This window comes from Acomys russatus, chromosome 19, assembly GCF_903995435.1.
Source record: "Acomys russatus chromosome 19, mAcoRus1.1, whole genome shotgun sequence".
Classification (NCBI taxonomy): Eukaryota; Metazoa; Chordata; class Mammalia; order Rodentia; family Muridae; genus Acomys; species Acomys russatus.
The window spans coordinates 17345605-17373576 of record NC_067155.1 but is presented as its reverse complement, the minus strand read 5'-3'; the positions used below and the strand labels follow the sequence as shown (position 1 = coordinate 17373576).

The 27972-nt window shown below is 54.8% G+C and overlaps 2 protein-coding genes across 2 annotated transcripts; one reads left to right on the top strand and one right to left on the bottom strand.

Moving 5' to 3' along the window:
* Positions 1-810: 810 nt before the first annotated feature.
* Positions 811-21470, top strand: Map3k10 (mitogen-activated protein kinase kinase kinase 10). Its single transcript, XM_051162674.1, has 10 exons — positions 811-1680; positions 8494-8674; positions 12504-12652; positions 13036-13211; positions 14198-14444; positions 15988-16104; positions 18974-19133; positions 19210-19322; positions 19603-20283; positions 20839-21470. The coding sequence occupies exons 1-10, from the start codon at positions 987-989 to the stop codon at positions 21183-21185; spliced, it is 2865 nt and encodes a 954-aa protein (XP_051018631.1). The 5' UTR covers positions 811-986; the 3' UTR covers positions 21186-21470.
* A 118-nt stretch (positions 21471-21588) lies between these two features.
* Positions 21589-23777, bottom strand: Ttc9b (tetratricopeptide repeat domain 9B). Its single transcript, XM_051162673.1, has 3 exons — positions 23342-23777; positions 22606-22788; positions 21589-21840 (listed from the first exon to the last, which is right to left on the bottom strand). Exons 1-3 carry the CDS (start codon positions 23760-23762, stop codon positions 21725-21727), a joined length of 720 nt encoding a protein of 239 aa, XP_051018630.1. The 5' UTR covers positions 23763-23777; the 3' UTR covers positions 21589-21724.
* Positions 23778-27972: the final 4195 nt, after the last annotated feature.

Genomic DNA, 27972 nt, shown 5'->3' with positions numbered 1-27972 from the left:
TGCCCTAACTTGCTCCAGTCACCCCTAGCTCCCTGGAACCGGTGGTTTCATGCAGCGCAATGGTCCGTGAACGGACTACATTTCCCAGCATTCACTTCCAGCCAAGGCCCCCGAGAGACTTGTCCGCGAACCTTGTCCGAACTGCTTTTTGAGTTCCGGGCCGTGATCTCCATTCATTCAGCTCCTATGTTTCTCTTGGCTAAACGTATCGTTTACCGTCAACACCAACACGAGCGGGGCTCCTGCAGAGTCTGTGGAAAGCATTGGCCCCTTCTCCCCTGTAGGAGATAGAGTCTAAAGTCGCCGGGTTGTCTGGCTTGGGACGAACCCAAGGCCTCGCAGCCTCGGACTACAACTCCCAGGCGGCATCGCGGCGCCGGCAGCGATACGTCACTGGACACCGCCAAGAGCCCCCCGGGGGGGGGAGGGAGGAGAGGGACTTGGGGGGCCGACCCGGGAGCGGGCTGAGGAGGATGGGGGCCGGCCACCCGTTCCTCGAGTGAGGAAGCCGAGGGGCGCGCCACCCCATCCCGGGGCGGCCGCCCCTGGGGCGCCGCCATCCCCGCCCGGCCCTGCGGTCGTGGCTGGGGATGCGGAGCCGGGGGCCGCCGGTGGAGCTGCGCGGGGTGAGAGGCGCGGGGAGGGGCGGCCGCTTGCTGCCCTCGGCCTCGGCCTCCGCCGGCGGGCCCCTCTCGACCCGGCCCTCCTTGCACCCTGACATCTGTGTGGACAGGTGAACCTCTCGCCTCTCCTGCACAGCCGAATCCGAGGGGACGGTCCTGTCCTTTGAAAGAGCTTTTTATTTTTATTTTTAAAATTTTTTTTACCCCTTCATTCCAGCGGAGGCTCTCCCCCAAGACATGGTCCCCAGGACCCCCCCAGGGCCCGCAGGGAATGCCTCCCATCCCGGCCTCTCGGCTCCGCGCTCAGCATCCCGCGGGCAGCCTGCGTGAAGCGGCCTCCCCGCAGCCCCCGGCCCCTCCCCCATGGAGGAGGAGGAGGCGGCGGCGGAGGGGGCGGCGGCCAGAGAGTGGGGCGCGACCCCCGCGGGCCCAGTGTGGACCGCGGTGTTCGACTACGAGGCGGTGGGCGACGAGGAGCTGACCCTGCGGAGAGGCGACCGCGTCCAGGTGCTTTCCCAGGACTGTGCGGTGTCTGGCGATGAGGGATGGTGGACAGGGCAGCTACCCAGCGGCCGTGTGGGCGTCTTCCCCAGCAACTACGTGGCCCCCGCCGCGCCCGCCGCACCCACAGGCCTCCAGCTGCCACAGGAGATCCCCTTCCAAGAGCTGCAGCTGGAGGAGATCATCGGCGTCGGGGGCTTTGGCAAGGTCTATCGTGCCGTATGGCGCGGAGAAGAAGTAGCGGTCAAGGCCGCCCGGCTGGACCCTGAACGGGACCCGGCAGTGACAGCGGAGCAGGTGCGCCAGGAGGCCCGGCTCTTTGGAGCCCTGCAGCACCCCAACATCATTGCCCTGAGGGGCGCCTGCCTCAGCCCCCCAAACCTCTGCCTGGTGATGGAGTATGCTCGCGGAGGTGCACTGAGCAGGGTGCTAGCAGGTCGCCGGGTGCCCCCTCATGTGCTGGTCAACTGGGCTGTGCAAGTGGCTCGGGGCATGAACTATCTACACAATGATGCCCCTGTGCCCATCATTCACCGGGATCTCAAGTCCATCAACAGTAAGTGGACGTACCCTCTCCCACAAAACTCTTCCACTCAACCTTGCGAGGCAGAGCCCGAGCCCAAGTGGTTGGAAACGGCAAGGGACACCAGATGGCACTGTGCGATGGCGGGGGGGGGGGGGGGGGGGGGAGTAGGGGCAGATGAGGGTATTCTGGCAGTATTAAGAAGAGGAAGGGAGGCCCAGAGTGGCTGAAAGACGCACTGTCTTTCAGCCTGTCGTCGCAGTGGGTCAGTGATTGTGTATCCAGGGCACTGTGGCAGTCCCTGTGTTCACTGCCACTTGCAGAGCCTGTCCTCGTGTTACCCACCACCTGAGCGTGGCATCAGGGTCCACCAGGCAGAGATAAACCGAACCTAGCTTAGTTGGAAGCAGGCCTTTCCAAGCTTGTCTCTGTTAACATTGGGGGGGGGTGGGAGGGGCGCAGGGGATCGTCCTGTGCACTTTGAGGTTGTTCAGTGGTGTCTTAGGCCTCTACTCCCGAGAGGTCATTAGTGCTCTGCACCCCTGCTCCCAACCAGCAACACCAGGAATGTGCCCAGAAACTGCCTTATGCCCCCTGGGGACGGGCATGGGGTGGGGCAAAGCACTGCCATCGAAAAAACCGCTCCTGAAATGGTTCTCCAGGGCAAGCTGGAACAGATGAAGGGTTTGGAAAGAGTGTGGCTGATGCCAATCATGGGTTCTACAAAGCCAATTGATTGATTGATTGATTGATTGAATCAGCAATGGACCAAGTAGACGGGAAAGGTCCCTAGAAATCATATATAAACCAAAAGGCTTCTCAAGGCACCAGCAAATATTAGTGAACCCGCTGGTAAGTTAGGCCCTCCCCGAGCACTGGGACAGCATGCTCTCTTTCCCTGGTAGTCCTCATAAGTGAGACGTTGCTTTCCTTCATTCTAGATCATTCTGGTATACTGGGCACTAGATAATCCTAGGTATACAACTGGCAACGCTTTACCTCCCTGGCTCTCCCACTCCTGCCGAGCTCCGTTTCACATCCCTTTATTTTTTTAAATTGACGGCATCATTCTTGCATTGGGTGTTTATGGGCCCTAATCCACGTGTGCGAGAGGGTTCCACAGCAAACGAGGCCAGCATGTTCCCTGCCCTCAAGTGGGTCATACTTAAGCCAGGAACGTGCGAGCCCTCCCTTCGCCATCAGTGCTCACCCCTTAGCGATTCCTTTTTACCTGTTGGTTTATATTTTCATATTTGTTTGATTCAACTCAATTGGCCTTGTAAGCTTGTTGCCAGGTTACCAGCTACATCCCTAAGCCCCCAGAAGAGAGGGGCTGAGTGGTCCTCATCTTCTACGCCTGGCATTTATGCATTCCACACAGAAAGTAACCAAGTATCCATGACCTTCCCTGGCCTGTGGCCGGTCTGGGAGGCTCAGCAAGTGGATGCAGGTGGCCCGTCCCTGCCTGTATGGGTGCCCACAGTCTTTGTCCCTGCCTGTATGGGTGCCCACAGTCTTTGTCCCTGCCTGTATGGGTGCCCACAGTCCACTGCTCCTAAAATGCTGGGTGAGTGGAGGCAGGCCACTGGTGTGCTCTTCTTACAAGGTGGGGCTCCTAGGCCCTTCCTCACCCAGAGGGCCCACAGTAGGTATCTAATACATCCTGGACAAGATGGCTGGCCTCTCTCAAGGCCAGGGCTTCCTCTGGGGCAGTAAAGGACACGGGCTCCTGCACCAGCGTCCTTACACCCTTCCCCCAAGATGTTCCTCATCGGATGCCATTTGTTCTTTACTTGAATAGCTCTTTTGTTTGTTTTTTAATTATTTATCACTGGGGTTGGGTATAGGCATCACCAAGCACGTGTGGAAGTCAGAGAACAACTTCCGGGAATCATGGCTCTCCTTCCGCCGTGAGGGCTCTGGGAGGGCTCTCAGACCATCCAGCATGGTGGCGAGAACCTCTTCCTCCTCAGCTGTCTTGATGGCTTGTGCTGCTTAGTTTTAGTTTCGCAAACCTCAGCCTCCCAAGCACTGCAGTTTCAAGTGTGCGCCGCCACCCCTGACTTCATTGCGTAGTTCTTAAGAGTCCACTGTTTTGTCCTTGGCTCTAGGATCGTAGAGAGGCTAAGGACAGCTGGGTATAGTGGCACATGCCTATAATCCCAGTATTAGGAGATGAGGCAAGAGGATTGCCGTAAGTTTGAGACCAGCCTGAGCTGGTCTTACTATGTTCCAGGCTAACCTAGACTGCGGTGTAAAATCCTATCTAAAGGGGGCTGGAGAGATGGCTCAGCGGTTAAGAGTGCCACCTGCTCTTCCGGAGGTCGTGATTTCAATTCCCAGCAACCACATGGTGGCTCACAACCATCTATAATGTAATCTGATACCCTCTTCTGCAGATAAAGCACTCATATACAAAAATAAATAAATAAATAAATAAATAAATAAATCAGGGGCCAGCCTGATGACTAGCCCGGCAAAGACGCTTGCTGTCAGGCCTGGCAACCTCACTTTGATTCCTGGGATCAACCATGGGCGGAACAACTCATACACACAGACACAGAATAGATAAACATATTTTTTAAAAGGAAAAGAAGAGACAGGCATGGTATTGTAAGCCTTTAATCCCAGCCCTGGGGAGGCAGAGGCAGACAGATCTCTGTGGGTTTAAGGCCAGCCTGGTCTACATAGTGAGTTCCAGGACAGCCAGGGCTACCTAATGAGACTCTGTCTCAAAAAAAGAAGAAAGAAAAAAGAAGCCGGGCATGGCAGATCCCATGAGTTTGAGGCCAGCCTGGTCTACAAAGCAAGTCCAGGACTGCCAGGGCTGCTAAACAGAAACCCTATCTCAAAAAACCAAAGAAAGAAAAAGAAAAAGAAAGAGGAGGAGGAGGAAGAAAAAATCCTCCCCCTTCCCAACGTGAAGTTTATACTATAGCAAACAAGAATGGAGGATCAGTCGGTCGATTGATTGATCTACATATAGACATAGGGATGGTGGGTACACAGAGACACATATAGACATAGGGATGGTGGGTACACAGAGACACATATAGACATAGGGATGGTGGGTACACAGAGACACATATAGACACAGGGATGGTGGGTACACAGAGACACATATAGACATAGGAATGGTGGGTACACAGAGACACATATAGACATAGGGATGGTGGGTACACAGAGACACATATAGACATAGGGATGGTGGGTACACAGAGACACATATAGACACAGGGATGGTGGGTACACAGAGACACATATAGACATAGGAATGGTGGGTACACAGAGACACATATAGACATAGGGATGGTGGGTACACAGAGACACATATAGACACAGGGATGGTGGGTACACAGAGACACATATAGACACAGGGATGGTGGGTACACAGAGACACATATAGACACAGGGATGGTGGGTACACAGAGACACATATAGACATAGGGATGGTGGGTACACAGAGACACATATAGACATAGGGATGGTGGGTACACAGAGACACATATAGACATAGGGATGGTGGGTACACAGAGACACATATAGACATAGGGATGGTGAGTACACAGAGACACATATAGACATAGGGATGGTGGGTACACAGAGACACATATAGACACAGGGATGGTGGGTACACAGAGACACATATAGACATAGGGATGGTGGGTACACAGAGACACATATAGACATAGGGATGGTGGGTACACAGAGACACATATAGACATAGGGATGGTGGGTACACAGAGACACATATAGACATAGGGATGGTGGGTACACAGAGACACATATAGACATAGGAATGGTGGGTACACAGAGACACATATAGAAATAGGGATGGTGGGTACACAGAGACACATATAGATAAAGGGATGGTGGGTACACAGAGACACTTATAGACATAGGGATGGTGGGTACACAGAGACACATATAGACATAGGGATGGTGGGTACACAGAGACACATATAGACACAGGGATGGTGGGTACACAGAGACACATATAGACATAGGGATGGTGGGTACACAGATACACTATAAGACACAGGGATGGTGGGTACACAGAGACACATATAGACACAGGGATGGTGGGTACACAGAGACACATATAGACACAGGGATGGTGGGTACACAGAGACACATATAGACACAGGGATGGTGGGTACACAGAGACACATATAGACATAGGGATGGTGGGTACACAGAGACATATAGACACAGGGATGGTGGGTACACAGAGACACATATAGACATAGGGATGGTGGGTACACAGAGACACATATAGACATAGGGATGGTGGGTACACAGAGACACATATAGACATAGGGATGGTGGGTACACAGAGACACATATAGACACAGGGATGGTGGGTACACAGAGACACATATAGACATAGGGATGGTGGGTACACAGAGACATATAGACACAGGGATGGTGGGTACACAGAGACACATATAGACATAGGGATGGTGGGTACACAGAGACACATATAGACATAGGGATGGTGGGTACACAGAGACACATATAGACATAGGGATGGTGGGTACACAGAGACACATATAGACACAGGGATGGTGGGTACACAGAGACACATATAGACATAGGGATGGTGGGTACACAGAGACACATATAGACATAGGGATGGTGGGTACACAGAGACATATAGACACAGGGATGGTGGGTACACGGAGACACATATAGATATAGGGATGGTGGGTACACAGAGACATATAGACACAGGGATGGTGGGTACACAGAGACACATATAGACATAGGGATGGTGGGTACACAGAGACACATATAGACATAGGGATGGTGGGTACACAGAGACACATATAGACACAGGGATGGTGGGTACACAGAGACACATATAGACATAGGGATGGTGGGTACACAGAGACACATATAGACACAGGGATGGTGGGTACACAGAGACACATATAGACACAGGGATGGTGGGTACACAGAGACATATAGACATAGGGATGGTGGGTACACAGAGACACATATAGACATAGGGATGGTGGGTACACAGAGACACATATAGACACAGGGATGGTGGGTACACAGAGACACATATAGACATAGGGATGGTGGGTACACAGAGACACATGGGGTCCATAGCTAGAAGGATAGCAAGAGAGAGGGGAAAAAAAAGAAGATAGATTCCAGTTTTCAGAAAGCTACAGCGACCCCGAGGGAACTGTGGTGAGTTCAGGGTAGAGATGGGTGATCCTTAGAACTGATGCTCAGGAGGGGCACTGTGGGGGCGTATGTGTGTGAACTGAACATAAAGGACTCAACCTTACACAGGAAAGCAGGGAAAGCCGGGCAAATGGGAGGTGGGAAGAGTGGGCCTGGTGGAGCGTGGAGACTGGCGTAGAATGGCCCGGAAGCCTAGTGCCCAGAGGCTGCAGCATGACTGTGGCTGCGGATTTGAGGGCAGATTGAACTATGGTGTGAGATATTCTCACAAAAGAGCAAAACCCAGGCCTGGAGGCTGAGAGACCGCTCGGTGGGTAAGAGCACTGGCTGCTCTGGCAGAGGGCATGGGCAAAACGTGACTTCAGTTCCCAGCAACACACGGTCCCTCCCAAACATCTGTGACTCCAGTTCAGGGGTTCTACACTTTGTTGGGGCCTTTTCAGGCACCAGCACGCACATGCTGGACATGTAAACATGCAGGTAAATGCGTACATTTTTTTTTTTTAAATTTAAAAAATATGTCCAGCCGAGGCTGTAGCACAGTCTTAAAGAGCTTGCCTCGCAAGGCCTTGGGTTCACGATCCGCCACTCACGCCTGCACAGCACGCAAAGCATAGACAGTCTCAGCATTCAGATATTGGGCAGGGACGGCAAAGCTGGCCCAAGTCTTGTCCTATTGTCTAGACAGCCAGATGCTTTGGGCCACGTAACTTCTCTAAGACGCAGCTTGCTAGGCAGTAACAATTAGTCATGAGCCTGTTCTCAGGAAGGATATAGCCCCAGTGTAGACACTAGCCGTCATTGTCAGACGGCCCACTGCCTCCAGTCAGTTAGACCTAGTCAGTCAGCTTTGTATCAGTCAGCCTTGATCACAGTGCTGCTGCATAACAAAACACCCCCAAACCTCTTGTTACTGTGTGCTCGCTCCTATAGCTAGATAGGAAACAAAATGGGGCTTGGGTAGAGGGGCTCCACTCCCAAACGTCTCCCATCTCCTTTGGACCAGCAGGCTACTTAAAGCACATTAGCATGCTGGTGGCAGAAGGTCCAGAGGCCAAGGTTGTGCCAGAGGCTTCTTGCAGGGTAGGCTTGGAACCAGCCTGTCATGCTCACTTCATTCTTTTGGGGTTTTTGTTTTGTTTGTTTGTGGCTTTTTTTTAGACAAAGTCTTGCTATTTAGCCCAGGTTGGCTGCTAATATATTATCTTCCTGCCTCAGCCTCCCAAGTTCTGTAGACATGTGCCATTATGCCCAACTGTGACTGCCTTTTCCATGAATAGGTGTGTGTGTGTGTGTGTGTGTGTGTGTGTGTGTGTGTGTGTAACTGTGTGTACCCATATGTGGGTATATACACTTGAGCGCGGGTGTCTGCTGAACGGCCGAGCTATCTCCATCCCTTTCCCTTGGCCATCCCAGAGTTAAAGCGCAGGGCAATACACCATGCCCGGTTAGTGAGACCAGCAGCCAGCAGCCAAGCGAGAGCAGAGCGGGTGGGTGCGGGGCGGGGTGGCATTGACTGTGGCTGCAGGAGGCCACCCTCAGGAGGCCCGAGGAGCAGAAGCAGGGCAGGAGGGACCCGGTAAGGCAGAGGACTGGGGCGCCCGCGGCCTGCCGGTCTTGGTGACCCGCCTTTCTTCCCGCCCCCAGTCCTAATCCTGGAGGCCATCGAGAACCACAGCCTCGCTGACACGGTGCTCAAGATCACAGACTTCGGCCTCGCCCGAGAGTGGCACAAGACGACAAAAATGAGTGCCGCGGGGACCTACGCCTGGATGGCTCCCGAGGTCATCCGCCTCTCCCGCTTCTCCAAAAGCAGCGACGTCTGGAGGTGCTAAGAGGCGGGCGGGTGTCCTGGGGAGGCGTGGGGAAAGGGGGGTGCTGGGAGGGGACCAGTGACCAAGCAGTTAAGCGTTCCTGGGGCTGAAGCAGGTTCCCAGTTCCCGCGGAAGGATTTGCACCTGAATTAAAAAAAAAAAAAAATCAGAAGAAATAGATGTTAGCGCTAAAGGGTTCCTGAAACACCGTCCGGTACGCAGCCATCGAGTTTGGAAGGTGAGTCCTGGCCGGGGCCATTCGTTCTAGCCACGTGGCTGTCCGCAGACATGGAGCGAGCCCTGCCTGGTAGCCTAGGTCCGTTATCCCATCGTCTCAGAAGGCGGAGGTAGGACGGTTGCAAGTTCGAGACCTGCCTGGGCAACTCAGTGAGAGCTTGTCTCACAATCAAAGTAAGAGGTTAGTGGGTATAGCTCAAGGGTAGACGAGAAGCCTAGAATCCACCCTCTAGTGATGGTCTGGCGGGGGAGTGTGTGTGGCTCGGTGCCAGAGCATTTACCTAGAATCTACCAGTGAGCGGCTGGGGACGTGGCTCAGTGCCAGAGCATTTGCCTCGAATCCCCAGTGAGGGGCTGTGGGCATGGCTCAGTGAGAGCATACTTGCATAGCTTGTGACTCATTAACACAAAACAAATAAAATCCCTACCCTCAGGGTTGGTAAAAAGAAACTTAAAAAAAAAGCAGCTGGGTGTGGTGGCGCACGCCTTTAATCCCAGCACTCGGGAGGCAGAGGCAGGCGGATTGCTGTGAGTTCGAGGGCAGCCTGGTCTACAAAGTGAGTCCAGGATGGCCAAGGCTACATAGAGAAACCCTGTCTCGAAAAACCAAAAAAAAAAAAAAAAACTTTTTAAAAAATACACAGGCGGAGAAGATAGGTTCTGTCAGTAAAGTGTTTTCCATGCAAGCATGACAGCCTGAGTTTAGTCCCACATAAGAGCTGGGCATAGAAATGTGCTGGCAATCCCAGCAGCACTGAGGAGGCAGAGGTGGCGCTCCTGCAGCTCTCTGGCCAGCAGTCCAACCTCATCCCCGAGCTGCAGATCCCAGTGAGAGGGCCTGTCGCACAAAACAAAAGCAAAAGCTGGGGCCTTGGCCATGGTGGTGGCGCACGCCTTTAATCCCTGCACCCAGGAGGCAGAGGCAGATGGATCTCTGAATCTGAGGCCAGCCTGGTCTACATAGTGAGTTCCAGGACAGCCAAGGCTACAGAGAGACCCTGTCTCAAAAGCAAACAAAAAACCCGGGTGGCAGTTCCTGAGAATGACAGTTGAGGTTTGCCCCTGGCCTCCGGGTGTACACACATGTGCATACACACCCATATAAGAACAGGTGCTCACACAACACGAAACCAGCTTTTGAGCAACTGCTGGGTATGGTGGTGCACACCTTTAATCCCAGTGTGAGGCTACAGAGGCAGGTGGATGGATCTCTATGAGCTTAGAGCACCCTGGTCTACATAGCCCGTTCCAGGCCGGCCAGGGAAACATAGTGAGGCTCTTTCTTTTGGAAAGAAAAGAAAAGAAGACTGTGAAGCATCGTAGACATCAGGGAAGGGTTTATGTGTGAAAACGTAGGAGGGGCAGGGAGGCACTTCCACGTCACAGGAGCACTGTGGGAAGCTGAGTTCTCAGTGACAAGGAACCAGCTGAACAAATGGGGTGCTGAGGTGAGAGAGTTGCAGGAAGTGTGACTGCTGCAGAGAGCTGGTGCCTTGGCTTGGGGACACATTGGGTGTTACTCTTAGGTGCAGTGGGTGCCAGCCGTAGGGACAGTTAGGAACACATGGTCTGGTCAGAGCCACACCCAGGCGTCTCCATTGACTTGTCAGTTGCCAGTTGCCAGGTTGCAAGTCGCTTAAGTAAAAAAGTAATGTGTTTGAGGCAGAGCCAAACCCACAGTCCTCACTGGCTCTCTACAGGGCCACTGTTCGGGGTCGGTCAGACCACCTTTGTACATAGTGATCGTCTGTGCTGCCGAGCCTTTGGGAAGCCCAGGTGATATGGTGTCCCCGAGCCTCACAGGCTCCTTCTGGGCTGACTGGGTTTCCAAATAAATTGGTGGTGTCACAGGTCAGGACACCAAGTACCTGTGTCTCCCAGTGACCAGATACCAGTCACCAGTCAGTAACAATGAAGACAGCCCTGCAGGCTCCCAGGGATGCCGGAGTGGAGGGCGTCCTGCTCCCTCCTTTTGAAAAGCAGTAGCTGTCCTCATGACCCAGAAGGGCTGCTGGAGCGCCAGGCAAGCCCACATTCCAGCCAGAAAGCAGGAGGGAGAGGGGGTGGGATCGCCACTGCACTCTGCCTTGAAGCCTTGCTGTCAGCACGGCTAAGGCTGCCTAGCACAGCCCTGGTCTGGAGGAGTAAGCCCTCACTGTTGTTGACAGGAAGGTACTGTGGGGACACAGACAAGGGGTCAGGAAGGTGTCCTGGCAGAGAGGGCAGCCTCACCTGAGACTTGAAGGACAGCTATAAAACACAAAGGGAAGAGCATTCTTGACGAAAGGGACAGTGTATACAAAGGGAGAGGCCGACGTCTACAGGCAGCACTGTGAGGTTGTGAGGGACGTCGTGTGCTGCCGGGCATGGTGGCACATGTCTCATCCCGTGCTCCGGAGGAAAAACAAAGGATCTTAAAGTTGGGGTCAGCATGGGCTATATAGTGAGCTCCAGGTCAGCCTTGGCTGTGGTGAGACCGTGTTGCATTGGAGGTGGAGGAGGAGGAGGAGGGGGAGGAGGAAGAGGAGGAGGGGGAGGAGGAGGAGGAGGGGGAAGAGGAGGAAGAGGAGGAGGAGGGTGCTGCTGCTATGATAGGTGCTGGGCCTACAGCTCGTTGTTTGAGTACTTGCTTAGTATATATAAGATCCTAGATTCAACCAACTATTTTTAAAAGAAATCTTCTTTTAAAGATTTATTATTTTATGTATATAAGCACTCTGCCTGCATGTACATCTGCAGGCCAGAAGGGGGCGTCAGGTCACATTATAGATGGCTGTGAGCCACCATGTGGTTGCTGGGTATTGAACTCAGGTCCTCTAGAAGAGCAGACAGTGCTCTTAACATCTGAGCCATCTCTCCAGCCCTTCAATCAATATTTTTTAAGATCTGATTTTAGAGCCTACAAAACGGCTCAGTGGGTAAAGGTGTTCCCTGGGACCCACATGGTGGGAGAGAAGCAGCCCCTGCAACCTGTCTTCTGAGCACCGTATGAGCCGTACTCCTGCTCCACAGTAAAGCAGGTTTTAAAGAGACAAATGATGAGTCCATTAAAAGTATGGCTCTGAAGCCAGGAGCAGTACTGTACGCCTGTAATCCCAGCACTCGAGAGGCAGAGGCAGGAGGATCTCTGTGAGTTTGAGGCCAGCCTGGTCTACAAAGCAAGTCCAGGACAGCCAAGGCTACACAGAGAATCCCGGTCTCAAAAAATGAAAAGTATGGCTCTGGTTGTGGTGATGTTTCATTTTAATTTCAGCACCCAGGAGACAGAGGCAGGTGGATCGCTGTGAATTTGAGGCCATGCTGGTTGACATAGTAGGTTGAGTTTCAGGCTAGCCAGGACTACATGGACCCTGTCTTAAAAATAAAAATAAATAAAATAGTATTTCCAAGTAGGCATTGTGGTCCCCCCTTGGTTTTGATTAGGGGCCAGAAAAGTAGACAGAAGATGTCAGGGGACAGCCCTGTCTGCCTTTTAAAGAACAAGCCTCTGGAGTCAAATCAGGCTCTTATGACCCCACCAGCGAGGATGGAAGTAGGACCAGGGGTGGGCTGGGGTACGTGAAGATGGGGGGGCTGCAGCATCACCCTCCCTCTCCCCACCTGCAGCTTTGGGGTTCTGCTCTGGGAGCTGCTGACTGGGGAGGTCCCCTACCGAGAAATCGACGCCTTGGCCGTGGCTTATGGTGTGGCTATGAACAAGCTGACGCTGCCCATCCCCTCCACGTGCCCCGAGCCCTTTGCCCGCCTGCTGGAGGGTGAGCCAGGGCCCTGTGGAGAGGGTAGGCTCAGCTTTGGGGACAGGCTCCCATGGGCCACACCTACCCCCCGCCCCCGCCATTTACACCATCCTCGTGTTCCAGTGGGTCCAGGAATGGGGGAGAAGGCCCTGGGGCCCAAGGGGCTATGGATGTCAATCCCCATCACTGTCTCCATGGCGGCCAGGCCCAAAGCTCCTGGGGGACTCTGATGCTGGGGTTCCTATCCCCTGGATCCCTCTGAGCAGGCCCTGGGGTTCCCTCCCATCGCTTCCCGAGGCATATTGACAGGAACTTAGCTAAATCTTGCCGTCGCCCTGAGCACGGATGCTGAGCCTTACCCTGTCCCCCTCCACTGCCCCTCCCTGTCGTCCCCCCCCCAGAATGCTGGGACCCAGAGCCTCACGGTCGGCCAGATTTTGGCAGCATCCTAAAGCAGCTGGAGGTCATCGAGCAGTCGGCCCTGTTCCGGATGCCGCTGGAGTCCTTCCACTCACTGCAGGAAGACTGGAAGCTGGAGATCCAGCACATGTTCGATGACCTTCGGACCAAAGAGAAGGTGAGGGGCGGGGCGGGGACCCCAGCTCTGATGCCCTGGGCAGCCCCCAAGTCCTTTTCCCTGAGCCCTCTCCCCTCCCTTTGGGCCCATGCAGGGTGTTTTTACATGTTAAGAAAAGACAGCTTCCTGTCAGTGGGCTAATAAGAAAAAGGCCCCCTGTGCTGACGTGCTTACAGGCGATGCCGGCTGCAATTGCCTCTGAGTATGGTGGCAAAAATTAGGAGAGGGAGAAACCAGTGAAAAGGAACAGACTTGCGAGGTGTGGGTGGCCGCTGAAGTGAGGTGGTGCCAGGAAGGGTGCTGTCCTCTGCTGTTGTGGCTGTTTGAAGTTTTCTACTACTCTTTGCTTTTGTGGATGCTTGTTTACCAAAGGACAGTTTGACAGGGCTAGAGGTATCGCACGGGGCGGAGGGTTTGCCTAGGGCGCTCAAAACCTTGGATTCAGTTGCAGCACAGCATAAACCAGGCATGGAGGTACGCGTCGCCCTCCACTACATAGTGAGCTGGGGGCCAGCCTAGCTTACATGAGACCCTGTCTCGGAACGAAGAGAAGGAAGGAGAATGGGAGACAGAGAGAGAGAGAGAGAGAGAGAGAGAGAGAGAGACAGACAGACAGACAGACAGACAGACAGAGAGACAGAGGCAGAGAGAGAGAGAGAGAGAGAGAGAGAGAGAGACAGAGACAGAGACAGAGACAGAGACACAGACAGAGACAGAGCAGAGGAGAGAGAGAGAGAGAGAGAGAGAGAGAGAGAGAGAGAGGGAGAGAGAGAGAGAGAGAGAGAGAGGCGAGAGAGAGAGAGAGAGAGAGAGAGAGAGAGAATATCACCTTTTTTGTGCTAATTCAGCCCCCTGCCCTGGCACGCAGCTAGTTTGAACTGGAGTGTGAACCCAGGGCCCGGTGCCCAGCAGACCCAGCTGTCCTGGGACCACGGGCAGGTCCCCGCGGCTAAGCCCCACCCCTGGACCCGCCTCCCTCTCTCCAGGAGTTACGCAGCCGGGAAGAGGAGCTACTGAGAGCCGCCCAGGAACAGCGTTTTCAGGAGGAGCAGCTGCGGCGACGCGAGCAGGAGCTGGCCGAGCGGGAGATGGACATCGTGGAACGCGAGCTGCACCTGCTCATGAGCCAGCTGAGCCAGGAGAAGCCCAGGGTCGGCAAACGCAAGGGCAACTTCAAGCGCAGCCGCTTGCTCAAGCTGCGGGAAGGCAGCAGCCACATCAGCCTGCCCTCGGGTACTGCCCGGTCCCCGGAGCGCCCCACCCCCAGAAACTTCTAGGGGTGGTTGTATCTCCACAGAGGGTTGTGTGATTCGTTTGAACAATTATCTGAGCCAGCGCATCGTTCATACGAGGCAGGGTTGCTTCTCCACGGAGCTACACGCTCAGCACCTTCAAGTTTTCCTCTGTTGCATACACACACTCACACACACAGACACAGACACACACACACACACACAGACACACACACACAGACATAAACACACACACACATATATACATACATATGGAGAGAGAGAGAGAGAGAATGAGAGAGAAAATATGGCAGCTCACACTTGCCATCTCGGCATCTGTCCTGAGGCAGGAGGACCACCTCAAGGCTCAAGGCCAGGCTGGGCCACCCTGGTTACAGGTTGAGACTCAGCTTCAAAAACAAAACAAAAGACTGATTCCCCACCTGACGCACATGCGACTGAGGTTAGAAACAGCAGAGCCAGGCCGGCCGCAGCACCAGCCAGTCAAGGGCAGGAAGTTAAATACTGTGGCAGCCGCGTCTAAGAAAGTGGAAGGAAGCCAGACATGGTGGCATGCACCTGTAATCCTGTCACTTGGGGAGGATCAGGAGATCAAGGTCACTTTTCCTGTATGACAAATGCAAGATCAGGCTAGGTCATATCACACCACCAAGCAGCTATAGGCTAATAGCTATGTTTTATTCAGCCCACATATCTATAGAAGCGATAAGAAAAAAGATATGTCATGTTCTTGTTTTCACCCTGAGTCGTTGAGATCCAGTGTGTTCTACATTTATCGCTCATCCTGAGCTAGGTGTTAAGTTGCCAGGTCAGGCATGATGGTGCCGGGGAGGTGGGGCAGATGATCAATTTGAGGACAGCTGGGGAGAGTCCAGGGCCGGTCTGAGCTACATAGTGAAAGCTTATCCAGAATAAAACAAGTGCTGGGGCTCGGAGAGGGGCTGTGGGCGTGGCTTAGTGGTAGACTACTTACTTAACACCCTAACAAGTGCCGAGCCAAGAGTTCACGGGGGGGGGGGGGTGTCCTGGGCTTGACCTCTGGCCCTGCAAATATATATGTATTTTTAAATTTCAACTAAGATTTTATAAGGGTTAAAGTTGAAGGTAGGCTCACCTGCCTAAGTTTGTCCCAGCATGCTTCCATGCCTCCAACAACCAAGGGTGGTCTCTTCCTCAGACTTACTCACAAGTAAATATCAAACGCCACTGCCTCGGTTTCCCCAAGGGCTCCATGGCCACATAGAACTTAACTGCCGCCATGGTGGACACTCAGGCCTGGATCCTTGGTGGAGCACAGTTAGATTTTGGCCCTCCCTCAGTTCGGTCATTCAGGAAGAGCCTAAGAATCTCCGTTTCCTAGAGAATTCTGGGTGCTGATGGCTGAGGGGACCTTTGAGGTCCAGTCTGTTAAGCAGTAACCAGAGCCACACGGCCATAGCTGCCGCTGCTTCTGTTTCCACAGAGGGCTTTTCCCTTTGCTTACCATGATGCGTTGACTTAGGAACACCTCTTTCTTCTGTCAGGTTTTGAACATAAGATCACCGTGCAGGCCTCTCCTACCCTGGACAAGAGGAAAGGATCCGATGGGGCCAGCCCTCCTGCCAGCCCCAGCATCATCCCTCGCTTGAGGGCCATTCGCTGTGAGTATACACAAGGCCCCCACAGTCCATCAGCAGACACTGCGAGCACACTGCTGCCCTTCTGGTTGTCACCAGGGGCAACGGGTGACAAATGCATCAACAACAGGGTCATCCCCAGGAGGGGAATAGAAGATAGGACTGGCATGGGGTAGTGCGGCTCGGGTACCGCCTACACCTAGCATATCATGAGGCCTTGGGTTCTGATCTCAGCACCAAAACTAGAGAGGTAGGGAGAGCTCGCATCAGGAGGATCCATGGCTATACTGTAAGAGGACGTGGTCACAGAGTTATGCACCCTGGGGTAGACAGCTCATTCCGCAAGCTGGACATACAGGAAAGCTGCTGCTCTACTTCATGCCCAAATCCAAAGTCAGGACGACCCAACGATGGCAGTCCCAGGGTGGGCTCCAAAAGCAGAGCCCCCTCTGCCCCTTTGTCCTGTTTGGACCTGCTGTGGGGGTCAGTGGATCCTTTACCTTGTCCCCTCAAGGGGCATCTTTCCCAGAACCACCCTGCACATCTACAGTAGGAGTTTAGCAGCATTCTGGGCACCTGCAGCCAGCAGAGTGGATGCCAGAAGAGCCGGAGCGCCCAGGGGAGGCCTGACAGTGCCCCTGGCAGAGAGAACAGCAAAGACAAGGCTGAGAATGAGAGTGGCACCGCGCCAGCCCTGGAGACACACTCTGATTTTTACATTTTTATTGTTAAAAAAAAAGATTTTAGAATTTAATTTAATTTCTTGTGTATGGGTGTTTTGCCTGCTTCTGTGACCATGTACCAAGTAAATGCAGTAAACGCATAAGGAAGAGGCAGTTGGAGCTCCCTGCAGCCGGAGGTGGTCACAGATGGCTCTGCGCTGCCTGTGTGTGCTGTCAGCCCAAGCCTGGCCCCTCTCCCTAACCCCAGCAGCGTCTCCGGGAGAAAGAATCCAGCCCCGGATTCTTTTCCTAATGTCTGACAGTGCCAAGGCCTCACGGCATCATATGTGTAAAACGTGTTCTGTCACTGACCTTTGCCCCTACCCTTGGTGCTACGTGTGTGTGCATTGTGTGTGCGTGCATGTGTGTGTGTGCATGTGTGTGCGTGCACGTGTGTGTGCATGCACGTGTGTGTGCATTGTGTGTGTGCGTGCATGTGTGTGCGTGTGCATTGTGTGTGCGTGCATGTGTGTGCGTGCATGTGTGTGCATGCATTGTGTGTGCGTGCATGTGTGTGCGTGCATGTGTGTGCGTGTGCATTGTGTGTGCGTGCATGTGTGTGCGCGTGCATGTGTGTGCGTGCATGTGTGCATTGTGTGTGCGTGCATGTGTGTGTGTGTGTGCATTGTGTGTGTGCATGTATGTGTGTGTGCGTGTGTGTGCGTGCATGTGTGTGTGTGCATTGTGTGTGCGTGCATGTGTGTGTGCGTGCATGTGTGTGCGTGCATGTGTGTGTGCATTGTGTGTGTGTGCATGTGTGTGTGTGTGCATTGTGTGTGTGCATGTATGTGTGTGTGCGTGTGTGTGCGTGCATGTGTGTGTGTGCATTGTGTGTGCGTGCATGTGTGTGTGTGCATTGTGTGTGTGTGCATGTGTGTGTGCGTGCATGTGTGTGCGCGTGCATGTGTGTGTGTGCATTGTGTGTGCGTGCATGTGTGTGCGTGTGAAATTATAGATGCATAGGTATGCGTGTGTCAGATTATGCACAGGCACAAAGTGAGAAATGTGTGATTTACTTTAAAAATTGACTTGAGGATAAAGTTTTACCTAAAACTAGTTGATGTAGGATCAGGCCTTCTGTTCTCTGTGGACCCAGGTACGTGGGGGCTCACGTGAATGGGAGCGTGTAAAGTTGGTTGTTACCAGAGGTAGAGAAATCTATTCTGTTTAAAGATGGGAAGGTGCGTGGCACCGGTGAGGGGCCTGGAGTCTGGGGTTGCTAGGTATACAGGGCAAGGACTGGGGCTGTGGAGTGCATGAACACAGGGGGAGCACGCAGAACCCAATCCAAATGGAACCCCAAACCACTAAACTTTTCCCTTTGCGTGTTTGCCTCAGGGTCTTTTTTTGGAGGGTTGTTTGTTTGTTTTTGCTTTTGTTTTTCAAGACAGGGTTTCTCTGTGTAGCCTTGGCTGTCCTGGACTCACTTTGTAGACCAGGCTGGCCTCGAACTCACAGAGATCCACCTGCCTCTGCCTCCCGAGTGCTGGGGTTAAAAGTGTGTGCCACCACCGCCCAGCTTCAGGGTCTTCTGTAGCCCAGGCTGGCCGGGAACTGACTGTGTAGCTAAGGATGACCTTGACCTCCTGAACTCCTGATCCTTCCTCCTCCGCTTCCCTGAATTACAGGCGTGCGTCACCATACCCAGTTTGTGCAGTGCTGGGGACACCAGGGCTTCGTGGCTAAGAGGCAGAGGTCTACACAGCAAGCTTTATCCCTAGCCGTTTGTTTTGTTTTAGGACAGGCTCACTCTGTCTCCCAGGCTAGTGCGTAGCTCATTATTTTTATTGCACTTACTTATGTGTGTATATGTGTGGGGCGCGTGCACCCGTACAGTGGATGCTTGTGAGGGGCAGAGGATGATTCTGTGGGAGTCAAGGCTCTCTTTCCATCAGAGAGCCACATGGTGAACGCAGATAGTAGAACCGGGGTGCACTTGGGAGCGTGGAGGGACAGAGAACCGTGCTCTCCAGAGCTCAGGGCTGTGCCAACCAGAATGAAGTGAAGGCTTGGGTAGGGGCGTGAGGTCACAGGGGTCAGAGGTCCGGCAGGATGAGCGGAAGGAGATAGGCCACGCCCTGATAGCAGTGGAGAGTTGGGGCCAGATTAACAGCAGAAGTGGTGTCAGCAAGGCCCCCTCCATGACTCACTCATCACTTCTCTCCACACAGTGACTCCCATGGACTGTGGCGGCAGCAGCGGCAGCGGCAGCGGCACGTGGAGCCGCAGTGGGCCACCGAAGAAGGAAGAGCTGGTTGGGGGCAAGAAGAAGGGCAGGACATGGGGCCCCAGTTCCACCTTGCAAAAGGAGCGGGCAGGAGGAGAGGAGAGGTGAGGGCGGGTGCTGCCCTCCTCCCCTGTGCCTGCCCGGGCCTTGCCTGACCCTGGCTCCCTGTGCCCCCTGCAGGCTCAAGACCCTGGGGGAAGGAAGCAAGCAGTGGTCCTCAAGCGCCCCCAACCTGGGCAAATCCCCCAAGCACACCCCCATGGCCCCAGGCTTTGCCAGCCTCAATGAGATGGGTAAGAGAGTGTGGGTACTCTGGGGAGTGGTGGGGGCGGAAGAAATCCTGGATGAAGGAGCATTGCCCAGGCGTAGATGAGACGTGCCCGGAAGAGGAGATGGCAGCCATTGGCCTGGGGGTTGGCACTCGTTTTCATTTTCTCCCCATGGCCTTGGGGAAAGAGATTTGCGCATGACAATTTAGTGGCATCCGGAGAGTGGGAGTCTTACTGTTGGAGGTCGCTGAGGGAAGGTGAGAAAAGGCAGGGTCAGCCCAGTGACGGACCTCTCCGGTTGCAGAAGAGTTTGCGGAGGCAGATGAAGGCAACAGCGTGCCCCCTTCCCCCTACTCCACCCCGTCCTACCTCAAGGTGCCTCTGCCGGCCGAGCCCTCTCCTTGCCTGCAGGCGCCATGGGAGCCGCCAGCTGTGACCCCCTCCCGGCCAGGACACGGAGCTCGCAGGCGCTGCGACTTGGCGCTGCTGGGCTGCGCCACGCTGCTGGGCGCCGTGGGCCTGGGCGCTGATGTGGCCGAGGCTCGCGCAGGGGACGGGGAGGAGCAGCGGCGCTGGCTGGACAACCTCTTCTTTCCGCGCCCGGGTCGCTTTCCTCGGGGTCTCAGCCCGACGGGGCGCCCCGGGAATCGCCGCGATGACACAGCCCCCGGCTTGGGCCTGGCACCCTCAGCCACCCTGGTATCGCTGTCCTCTGTGTCCGATTGCAACTCTACGCGCTCCTTGCTGCGCTCGGACAGTGACGAGGCTGCCCCCACCGCGCCCTCCCCTCCGCCCTCTCCACCCGCCTCCTCGCCCAGCACCAACCCCCTTGTGGACGTGGAGTTAGAGAGCTTCAAGAAGGACCCCCGCCAGTCTCTCACACCCACCCACGTCACCGCCGCCCACGCCGTGAGCCGCGGACACAGGCGGACTCCGTCGGATGGTGTGCTGAGGCAGCGGGAGCCTCCAGAGCTCCCCAACCACAGTGAGTGCAACCTGCGTAAGCCACCTGTCCCCTTCCCGGTGGGGGCCGGACAGCGCGAGGCCTGGGACGTCTGAGACAGGATAAGCTGGGAGGTGGCAGTATGACGCCTGCGAGGGCAGGGTAGGTGACTTGACGGCAACCAGAAGCCTTGGTAGCTATCAGCACTGTCCCCATTTAGCCGCCAATACGATGATGGCATGGTCAGGGGATGACTTGTGCCCTGCAGGCCCCGGGTTCTGTTTGATGGCTCCTATGGTCGCATTTGAATCTCTCTGCCCCAGCAAGGTGCTGTTTTGATCATTTTTCAGAGATGAAGGCTCAAGCTGGGTGTGGTGGCACACGTAAGAGTCCCAAGCCAGCCTGTTGCAAACTTTTATAAAGACCATCTTCCAGATGGATGAGCCATTGCAAGCCGTGGGGACCTGCCCACGGTCAAACGCAGGGTTGCTCATGGCTGCAGCCTTACCAGGAAATGTTTCGAGAGAAGCCACTAATGCCACTGTGCAAGGATGAGTGTTGCCTTAGAAATGGCACCCTTTGCCCCAGCCCTCACAGCATGTGGTCCTCTCTCCCTAGGTCCTCGAGACCCCCTGGACTTTCCTCGCCTGCCCGACCCCCAGGCCCTGTTCCCCACCCGACGCCGGCCCTTGGAGTTCCCTGGTCGTCCCACCACCCTCACCTTTGCCCCAAGACCCCGGCCAGCTGCCAGCCGCCCCCGCCTGGACCCCTGGAAACTGGTCTCCTTTGGCCGGACACTCAGCAGCATCTCCCCTCCCAGCAGGCCAGACACTCCAGAGAGCCCTGGGCCGCCCAGCGCGCAGCCCACGCTGCTGGACATGGACATGGAGGGCCAGAGCCAGGACAGCACAGTGCCCCTGTGCGGGGCCTACGGCTCTCACTGAGCCCTGCTCACCCACCCGCCTGGGCAGCCATGAATGTAGCGCCCCAGGCATAGCCACAGCCCACCATTTGCCAAGGTGGGGGAGGTCCTGGGCAGGGTACTCACTCTATTTATTGGGAAAGGGGGAGGGGAGGACACTTAATTTATTCCTTTGTACCCCAGGGGATGGAGCTCTGAGCCCACCCTACTGTGGGGAGAGGGGGGCAGGGATACTCAGGGACAGGACATTGTGGGGGACTTGGCACAAATGGCAGCATTAAAGGTAACCCCTGCCCCCTACCAAGCTTGGCTGTGTGCACTTCCCCAGCCTGGGCCCTGACACTGACTTAGCCCACAATGGGACACCTTTAAGCCCCACACTTCCTCCCTGGGCCTCTGGGTTTCTGAGGAAGTGAGGCCCAGGTATGGATCCCTCTTTCATTCCCAAAATAAGACCACACCAAGGAGACAGCAGTGACGGGCGCTTTACCAGTAAACGCATGAGCCAGGGGAAGTTGCCTGGTGAGGTTGGAAGGAATAGGGTAGAGCTGCCTCTTGGCCTCAGCCCAGAACATTCCGAGCTGGGCCTCCAGTCCCCCCATCACTGTCTTCCCTCTGCAGGCTACATCGGTTCATCTTCAACTGAGTCAGCTGGATGTAGCGGAGAACGTTGGTGTCTGCGGGGGGAGAATGGGGGAGGGCAGGAACATTATCTGGGTGTCCTGAGACATCAGCAATGTCCTCATGACCTCAGCTCACAGTGGCTCCACACCCAGCACCCAGAGACATTTCACACACACACCCCGCCTCACGCATGCAACGCTCTGCTGGGAGCAGCTCCTGTCACACCTCCACGCACCCCCAAGTGACAACTGTTCTCACCCAACCGAGTCACAGGAAAGCTAATCTTGCCTCTTCGCTCCCGCAGCCCGGCATGCAGCACCTGCTGTGTTCCCACCTTGTGGGCTTGTTTCATGTCTGCACACGCACATGCACAGGGACACACGGACACCCTGACTGATTTCCCAAGGGCCAAGGACAAATGATCTGAGCAGATGAGTGGAGGGCAAAAGGGTGGCTGAGGAGCCGAATGTTCCGCAGGAGGGAGTGAAGGAATATGGTGGGGGGCGGGGGTGGAAGGTGCGTTCAAGGCCGTCATAGGTGAGCGAAGAGAAACACCAGTGGGTCAGGGATGTAGCCTAGTTGGTAGCGCGCTTCCTTTGTATGTATGCATGTGGCCCAGTACTGCGAAGACCAGAACTGGTGGGGTAAACGTCAGAGGAGCAGGGTGGGTGGCGGTGGATGGATGATGGGTGGCCGTATGAGGAGTCTTAGGTGACCAGAGAGCTTGTCCAGAGCTGGCAACCACTTCCTGGGGTAGTTTGTCTCTGCCCTGGTTTCCTCTGCTCGAACGCCCAGCCCAGCCCAGCCCTGCAGCTCACCTGTGGGCTCCCGGCTGCGGGCGTCCTGCAGGTAGCGCAGCGCACGCGCATAGTCACCCAGGTGGTAGAAGGCAATGCCAGCACGATAGGTGGCCTTGAAGTTGCCCTGCTGTTTCTCCAGCACCTTGAGACAGTACTCACGCACGCGTTCGTAGTTCACCAGCTCCGACTGCAGGAGGCAAGCTGCGGGGATACGGAGGCCATACTCTCAGACGCTGCCGCCCGCACCCCCGGAACTCATAGGACCTTGGCCTAAGGGATTGCTGTGGCCACCAGGGGGGACACCAGTTGACTAGACCGTTAGTATAGGCTCTATCTGCGCCGCCGCTAGAGGGCGCAGGGCAGACGCGTCTGAAGCAAATAGCTGGCGATTTCCCAAACAATTGCGGAGGTGAGGGAAACAGCCAGCGCAGGGTAAGCCTTTCTAACCTTGGCTCACGTGTGGCCGATGGGAATAGAAATGAGTCGGGGAAGTGGGGCTGGGGAGACCAAGCCCACTAACCAAGCCCCTGCTTCTTCCATCCAAGAAGCCCTGTTCGTCTACTCCCAACTCCGGTCCTCATCAAGTTCCGAAGTCTCTCCAGTAGGACCACAGCCCTGACTCCTCCAGCCTCCAGCCTCCAGCCACCACCCTTAGGCCCTAAGGCCTCCCGATTGCCCCTCTCCTCCCACCTGTGTCACCCATGTTCTCTGCGCCCACCGCGCCACCCCCCAACGACCCCCGACGGCCCCGTACCAGTAAGGGAGTCGTAACATTCAACCTCCGTGTTCTCCACCAGGCGCCGCTGCTCCTCGCTGAGGCGGGCGGGCCCCGGGCTGGTGGGGGGCCCTGGGGAGGGGGCGGGCAGGCCGCCGGGGCGAGCCCCCTGAGCCGCCTTCAGCTGAAGCAGTGCTCGATGGTACTTGCCAATGGCTTCTCGGAACTTCTTCTCTCGGTAGCAGCGCTGACCCTCCGTCTTGAACGCCACGGCGGCCCGCAGGCTGCTGTCGAGCGCCGTGGCCAGGCCCCCAGACGGCTCTGGGGCAGGACCCGACCGAGCTGAGCCATGGCGAGGCGCTGAACCGGGGCCCGGCGGGGAGAGGGCGGGAGGCGGGCGCGGTGGAGGCTCCGGGGCAGCGCTGAGCATCAGCACCGGGGACAGCGCGCCGCGCTGCATTGTGGGAAACTCCTGCGGCCGCCGCTGCAGCTACCGCATCGCCCCCCGCGGGGCCGGTCCCCACCCTTTCTCCGCCCCCGCATCTCTGGCTGCCGTCTGCCGGCTGCCCCCTATGGGTCTAGAGAAGCCCCTCCAGACTCCCCCTCGCTCACCCTCAAATCAGCCTGGGTCTAGCTGCTCTGGCGCCTTTCCCACAGTCCTTACCCTCCCACCAGCCTGCATGCTTTCCCGGAGATTTCTAGAAGAAACTGAGCGGGCAGACATCGTTTTCGTGGAAAGCTGGTTTTCAGCCCACCAGTCATTTGGCATGTTGGATAAGAACACAGGACCGGGAGTCAAGCTGCCCAGATTCAAACCCCTACTTTTTTTCTTTCTTTCTTTTCTTTTCTTTTTTCTTTTTTTCTTTTTTTTTTTTTCTCTCTCACTACTGTATGATTCGGACAGTCCCCTCAGATTACCTGTAGTCCTTTAGTGCGGAACAATAGTACACATGTTGGAATAGATTATTTATGTAACAAATAGCCATTGCTCAGTTTCTGTTCCGGGAGTGCTGGGGCCATGGTAAGAAAAACAGGAGCTAAGCGGGGTGCCACCTGCCTGTATCACACCCTAACATCTGAGGCAGGAGTGTGGAAAGTTTGAAGTCAACCTGGTGCTGTAGAAGGAATTCCAGGGCAGCCATGGGATACAAGGAAAGGAGGGGGGGGCGGGTAAGGAAGATGGGAGAGGAAAAAGAATTACTTAGATTCTGTCTGTACCTCCTCCTCGGTCCGCAGTCTGTTGTGGATGAGGCCGGAGAGCACAGGGAAAGGTTCATGGCGAGGACAGGGAAGTCCACAGGAGACATTCACCCTAGGGTGAAGTGGGCACTTCCGGGAGGAGGGGCGACTCTGCAGCCAGAGCATCCTGCCCCTTGCCTTCACTCACTCCCAGAAAAGCCATCGAGAAGGTGACAGTGTCCACTGCCAACCCAGAACCACCAGCACAATAAGGAACCAAGGAACCAGGCTGGGCGATGGTGGTGCATGCCTGTAGTCCCAGGGCTCACGAGACAGAGGCAGGAAGAACCCTGTGGTTTCCAGGAGAGCCTGCTCTAAGACAATGTTTCAGGTCAGCCAGAGCTACACGGTGAGACCCTGACTGGAAGAAGAAGAAGAAGAAGAAGAAGAAGAAGAAGAAGAAGAAGAAGAAGAAGAAGAAGAAGAAGAAGAAAAGAGGAGGGAGGAGGGGGACATGTGTGTCACGTGCAAACACACACACACACACACACAATTGTAAATTTAAAAATATTTAAATCTTTTCAGATTGTTACTATGTGTTTCTTTTCCAGGACACTCATATGCAGCCAAACAAACAAATGAAAAAACAAGCAAACAAAAAAATCTCACTATTTGCTGAGGGTGACTTTTGCACTCCAGATCCTGTCTTTACTTTCCCAGTGTTGGCATCACAGGCACATATCCCCATGCCTGGAGCTTATAAGATGCTGGAGAGTGGATTCAAGGCTTTCAAGTATGGCAGGTGCTCTACCAACTAAGCCACACCCCAGGCCTCAGATAGGAAAGACCTTCACAGGCTCGCACATGTGCTGTGTTGGATTTCTATAATCAATTAAAAATGTCGAGCTAGGAGCTAAAGAGGGGGCTCCAGGCTTAAGAGCTCCTGCTGAGTTTCCAGCGAGCTCGGGTTCAGTTCCTCGTACCCACATGGTGGCTCACAACCACACGTAACCTCAGGTCCAGGGGATCCAACGCCCTCTTCTGGCTTTCAAGAGCACCTGCACTTACATGGCGCACACAAATTCACTCAGACACACATGAATAAATAAATCTTTTAAAACACTGAATTACCCAAGAGCGATGACACATGCTTGTAATCCCAGAACCTGGGGGGCTAACACAGGAACACTGGGACTTTGAGGCCAGCCTTATCGCCTATATTTGATGCACACATATATGACGTGTCCACACAGGAATGTGCGTTAGTCGGGAGCGTATCAAAAGGTGTCAGTCAGTTTAGGGCGAGCCCAGTTTGTCCACTTTTCTCATCTTTAGCAGTTTCTTCCCACCCTTTCCCCCCCATCCCCCCAAGACAGGGTTTCTCTGTGTAGCCTTGGCTGTCCTGGACTCACTTTGTAGACCAGGCTGGCCTCGAACTCACAGCGATCCTCCTGCCTCTGCCTCCCGAGTGCTGGGATTAAAGGTGTGCGCCACCACACCAGGTCTCTCTTCCCACCTCTTAAAAGAATCCCAGCTTTTTCCTGAAGAGCAGCCCTGGGGAAGCCCGCCAGTGCCCCCTGGTGGAAGAATTTAGAATTTGCCTCTTCCTTTCTTCAAGAGATTTGCTGAGATTATCCAAACAGAGGCATGGGGGGTGAAGGGTGGGGGACAGAATTTAACCAATCAAAATCGAGCGTGGGGATGAAATTGAACCAATGTGGATGGAGAGCTCGCTAAGTAAAAGAAATTCTTTTTATTTAATTAGAAAACGACGAACAGCCGGCCGGTGGTGGCGCACGCCTTTAATCCCAGCACTCAGGAGGCAGAGTCAGGCGGATCGCTGTGAGTTTGAGGCCAGCCTGGTCTATGGTCTACAAAGTGAGTGCAGGACAGTCAAGGTTACACAGAGAGACCCTGTCTCGAAAAAAAAAATCTTGAAAAAAAAAAAAAAGAAAAAGAAACAAAGAAAGAAAACAACCAACACTTTGGGTTGTTTTGTTTGTTGTTTTGGGTTTTTTGTTTGTTTTTTGTTTTTTTGGGTCGGGCTGCTGGCTGCTGAGCAGCGACCAGGCTAGTGCCCCGGACCTGGGACCACCTCAGCACCTGAGCAGAACAGCAGGGGACCTAGGAGCGCCTGGGGGCTCCAGGGAAGGGAACTAGAGGTTTGAGCTAAGAAGACAGATTAAAGTAAGTCCCTGGAGTTAGGGGTGGCCGGGGCACGTGACTAGGGGATACCAAGGAAAGGCAGTCACACCTCATTCTCCCGGCAGGATGCAGCTAGAGGGGGCCGGAATCCAAGGGAAGTAAAGTGGAACTGAGCGTGGACACTTCACACCACCTGAGGGGGGGGGCACAGCCGGGAGAGAGGGTGGTTGCAGGAAGAGGGGAAGGTTGCATGGGTAGAACCTGGGGCTTCCGGCTTCCTCTAAGGCCACGCCCAGCCCCTCACTGGAGGATTCTATGGAAAAGGACCCCGAGGCCAGGTTGAGAGTCCCCAAGAATGCACAAACACTCTCAAAGACGAATGGATCCTTAAAGGTAGGCTGACAAGACACCGCATTTTCACCTACTCAGAAAAATAAACAAGTATCGTCCCTATTTATGGTGAAGATAAGTCTCTAGTAGACTCCCCTGGGAGGCACCAAGACCATCACCTGTGAAGTGCTGGGCCAGCCTGGCGCTCACCATGGTGACCAAGACCATCACCTGTGAAGTGCTGGGCCAGCCTGACGCTCACCATGGTGACCAAGACCATCGGCTGTGAAGTGCTGGGCCAGCCTGGCGCTCACCATGGTGACCAAGACCATCACCTGTGAAGTGCTGGGCCAGCCTGGCGCTCACCATGGTGCACGTGGTTCGCTCAATGACCTGGTTTCCAGCCTTTCCAATAGGGACGGCTCCAGGAAATCAGCGGCAAAGAGAATCTCACCTGGGGCAAGAAACTAGGCCTCTACACCCTCCACGCCCACCGAGTGCGGCCACGCCCTGTCCTTCAGCATCTGGGAGACGGAGCGAGGCAGGCTGTGGATTCGAGGGAGAAAGGCTGGACCCTCTGCTCTGGATGGTCCAACTTCCAAACTTAAGTTTCCTAATCTGTAAAATGGACCCATTGACTTAAGTCCGCAAGTCGCCTTCAGCATTCGACTGACCTGGTTTGGCACAGTTGTGTCTTTTAAACGCTTATTTATTTTATTTTATTGGTATTTAGCGTAGGCGTGGGGGTGGTTTTTGACCGAGTGTGCGCCTGGGTGCCGTGGGCCTGGTGCCTGTGGAGACCGCGAAAGGGTCTTGGATCCTCCTGAAATGGAATCGCAGGCAGTGGTTCCCGCCTCTACTGGGAAATCAAACTCTGCTCCTCGGAAGAACAGCTCTCTAACCCATAAGCCACCTCGCCCCGGCACACTCCCGTTTTAAAAGACAGGTCTCCACGTAACCCGGGCTGGTCTCTAACTCAGAGTCCCTCCCTCAGCCTCCTCCACAGCTGCCTTCTC

Excerpts from the sequence above, each read along its gene's own strand:
- Map3k10 (XM_051162674.1), top strand. The coding sequence starts at position 987 with ATGGAGGAGGAGGAGGCGGCGGCGGAGGGGGCGGCGGCCAGAGAGTGG. Across the intron at positions 16,105-18,973 it reads TCGCTTGAGGGCCATTCGCT|TGACTCCCATGGACTGTGGC; the intron begins GTGAGTATACAC and ends CTCTCCACACAG. Across the intron at positions 19,323-19,602 it reads TGCCAGCCTCAATGAGATGG|AAGAGTTTGCGGAGGCAGAT; the intron begins GTAAGAGAGTGT and ends CTCCGGTTGCAG.
- Ttc9b (XM_051162673.1), bottom strand. The coding sequence starts at position 23,762 with ATGCAGCGCGGCGCGCTGTCCCCGGTGCTGATGCTCAGCGCTGCCCCG. Across the intron at positions 22,789-23,341 it reads ATGTTACGACTCCCTTACTG|CTTGCCTCCTGCAGTCGGAG; the intron begins GTACGGGGCCGT and ends GTATCCCCGCAG. Across the intron at positions 21,841-22,605 it reads CCGCAGCCGGGAGCCCACAG|ACACCAACGTTCTCCGCTAC; the intron begins GTGAGCTGCAGG and ends CTCCCCCCGCAG.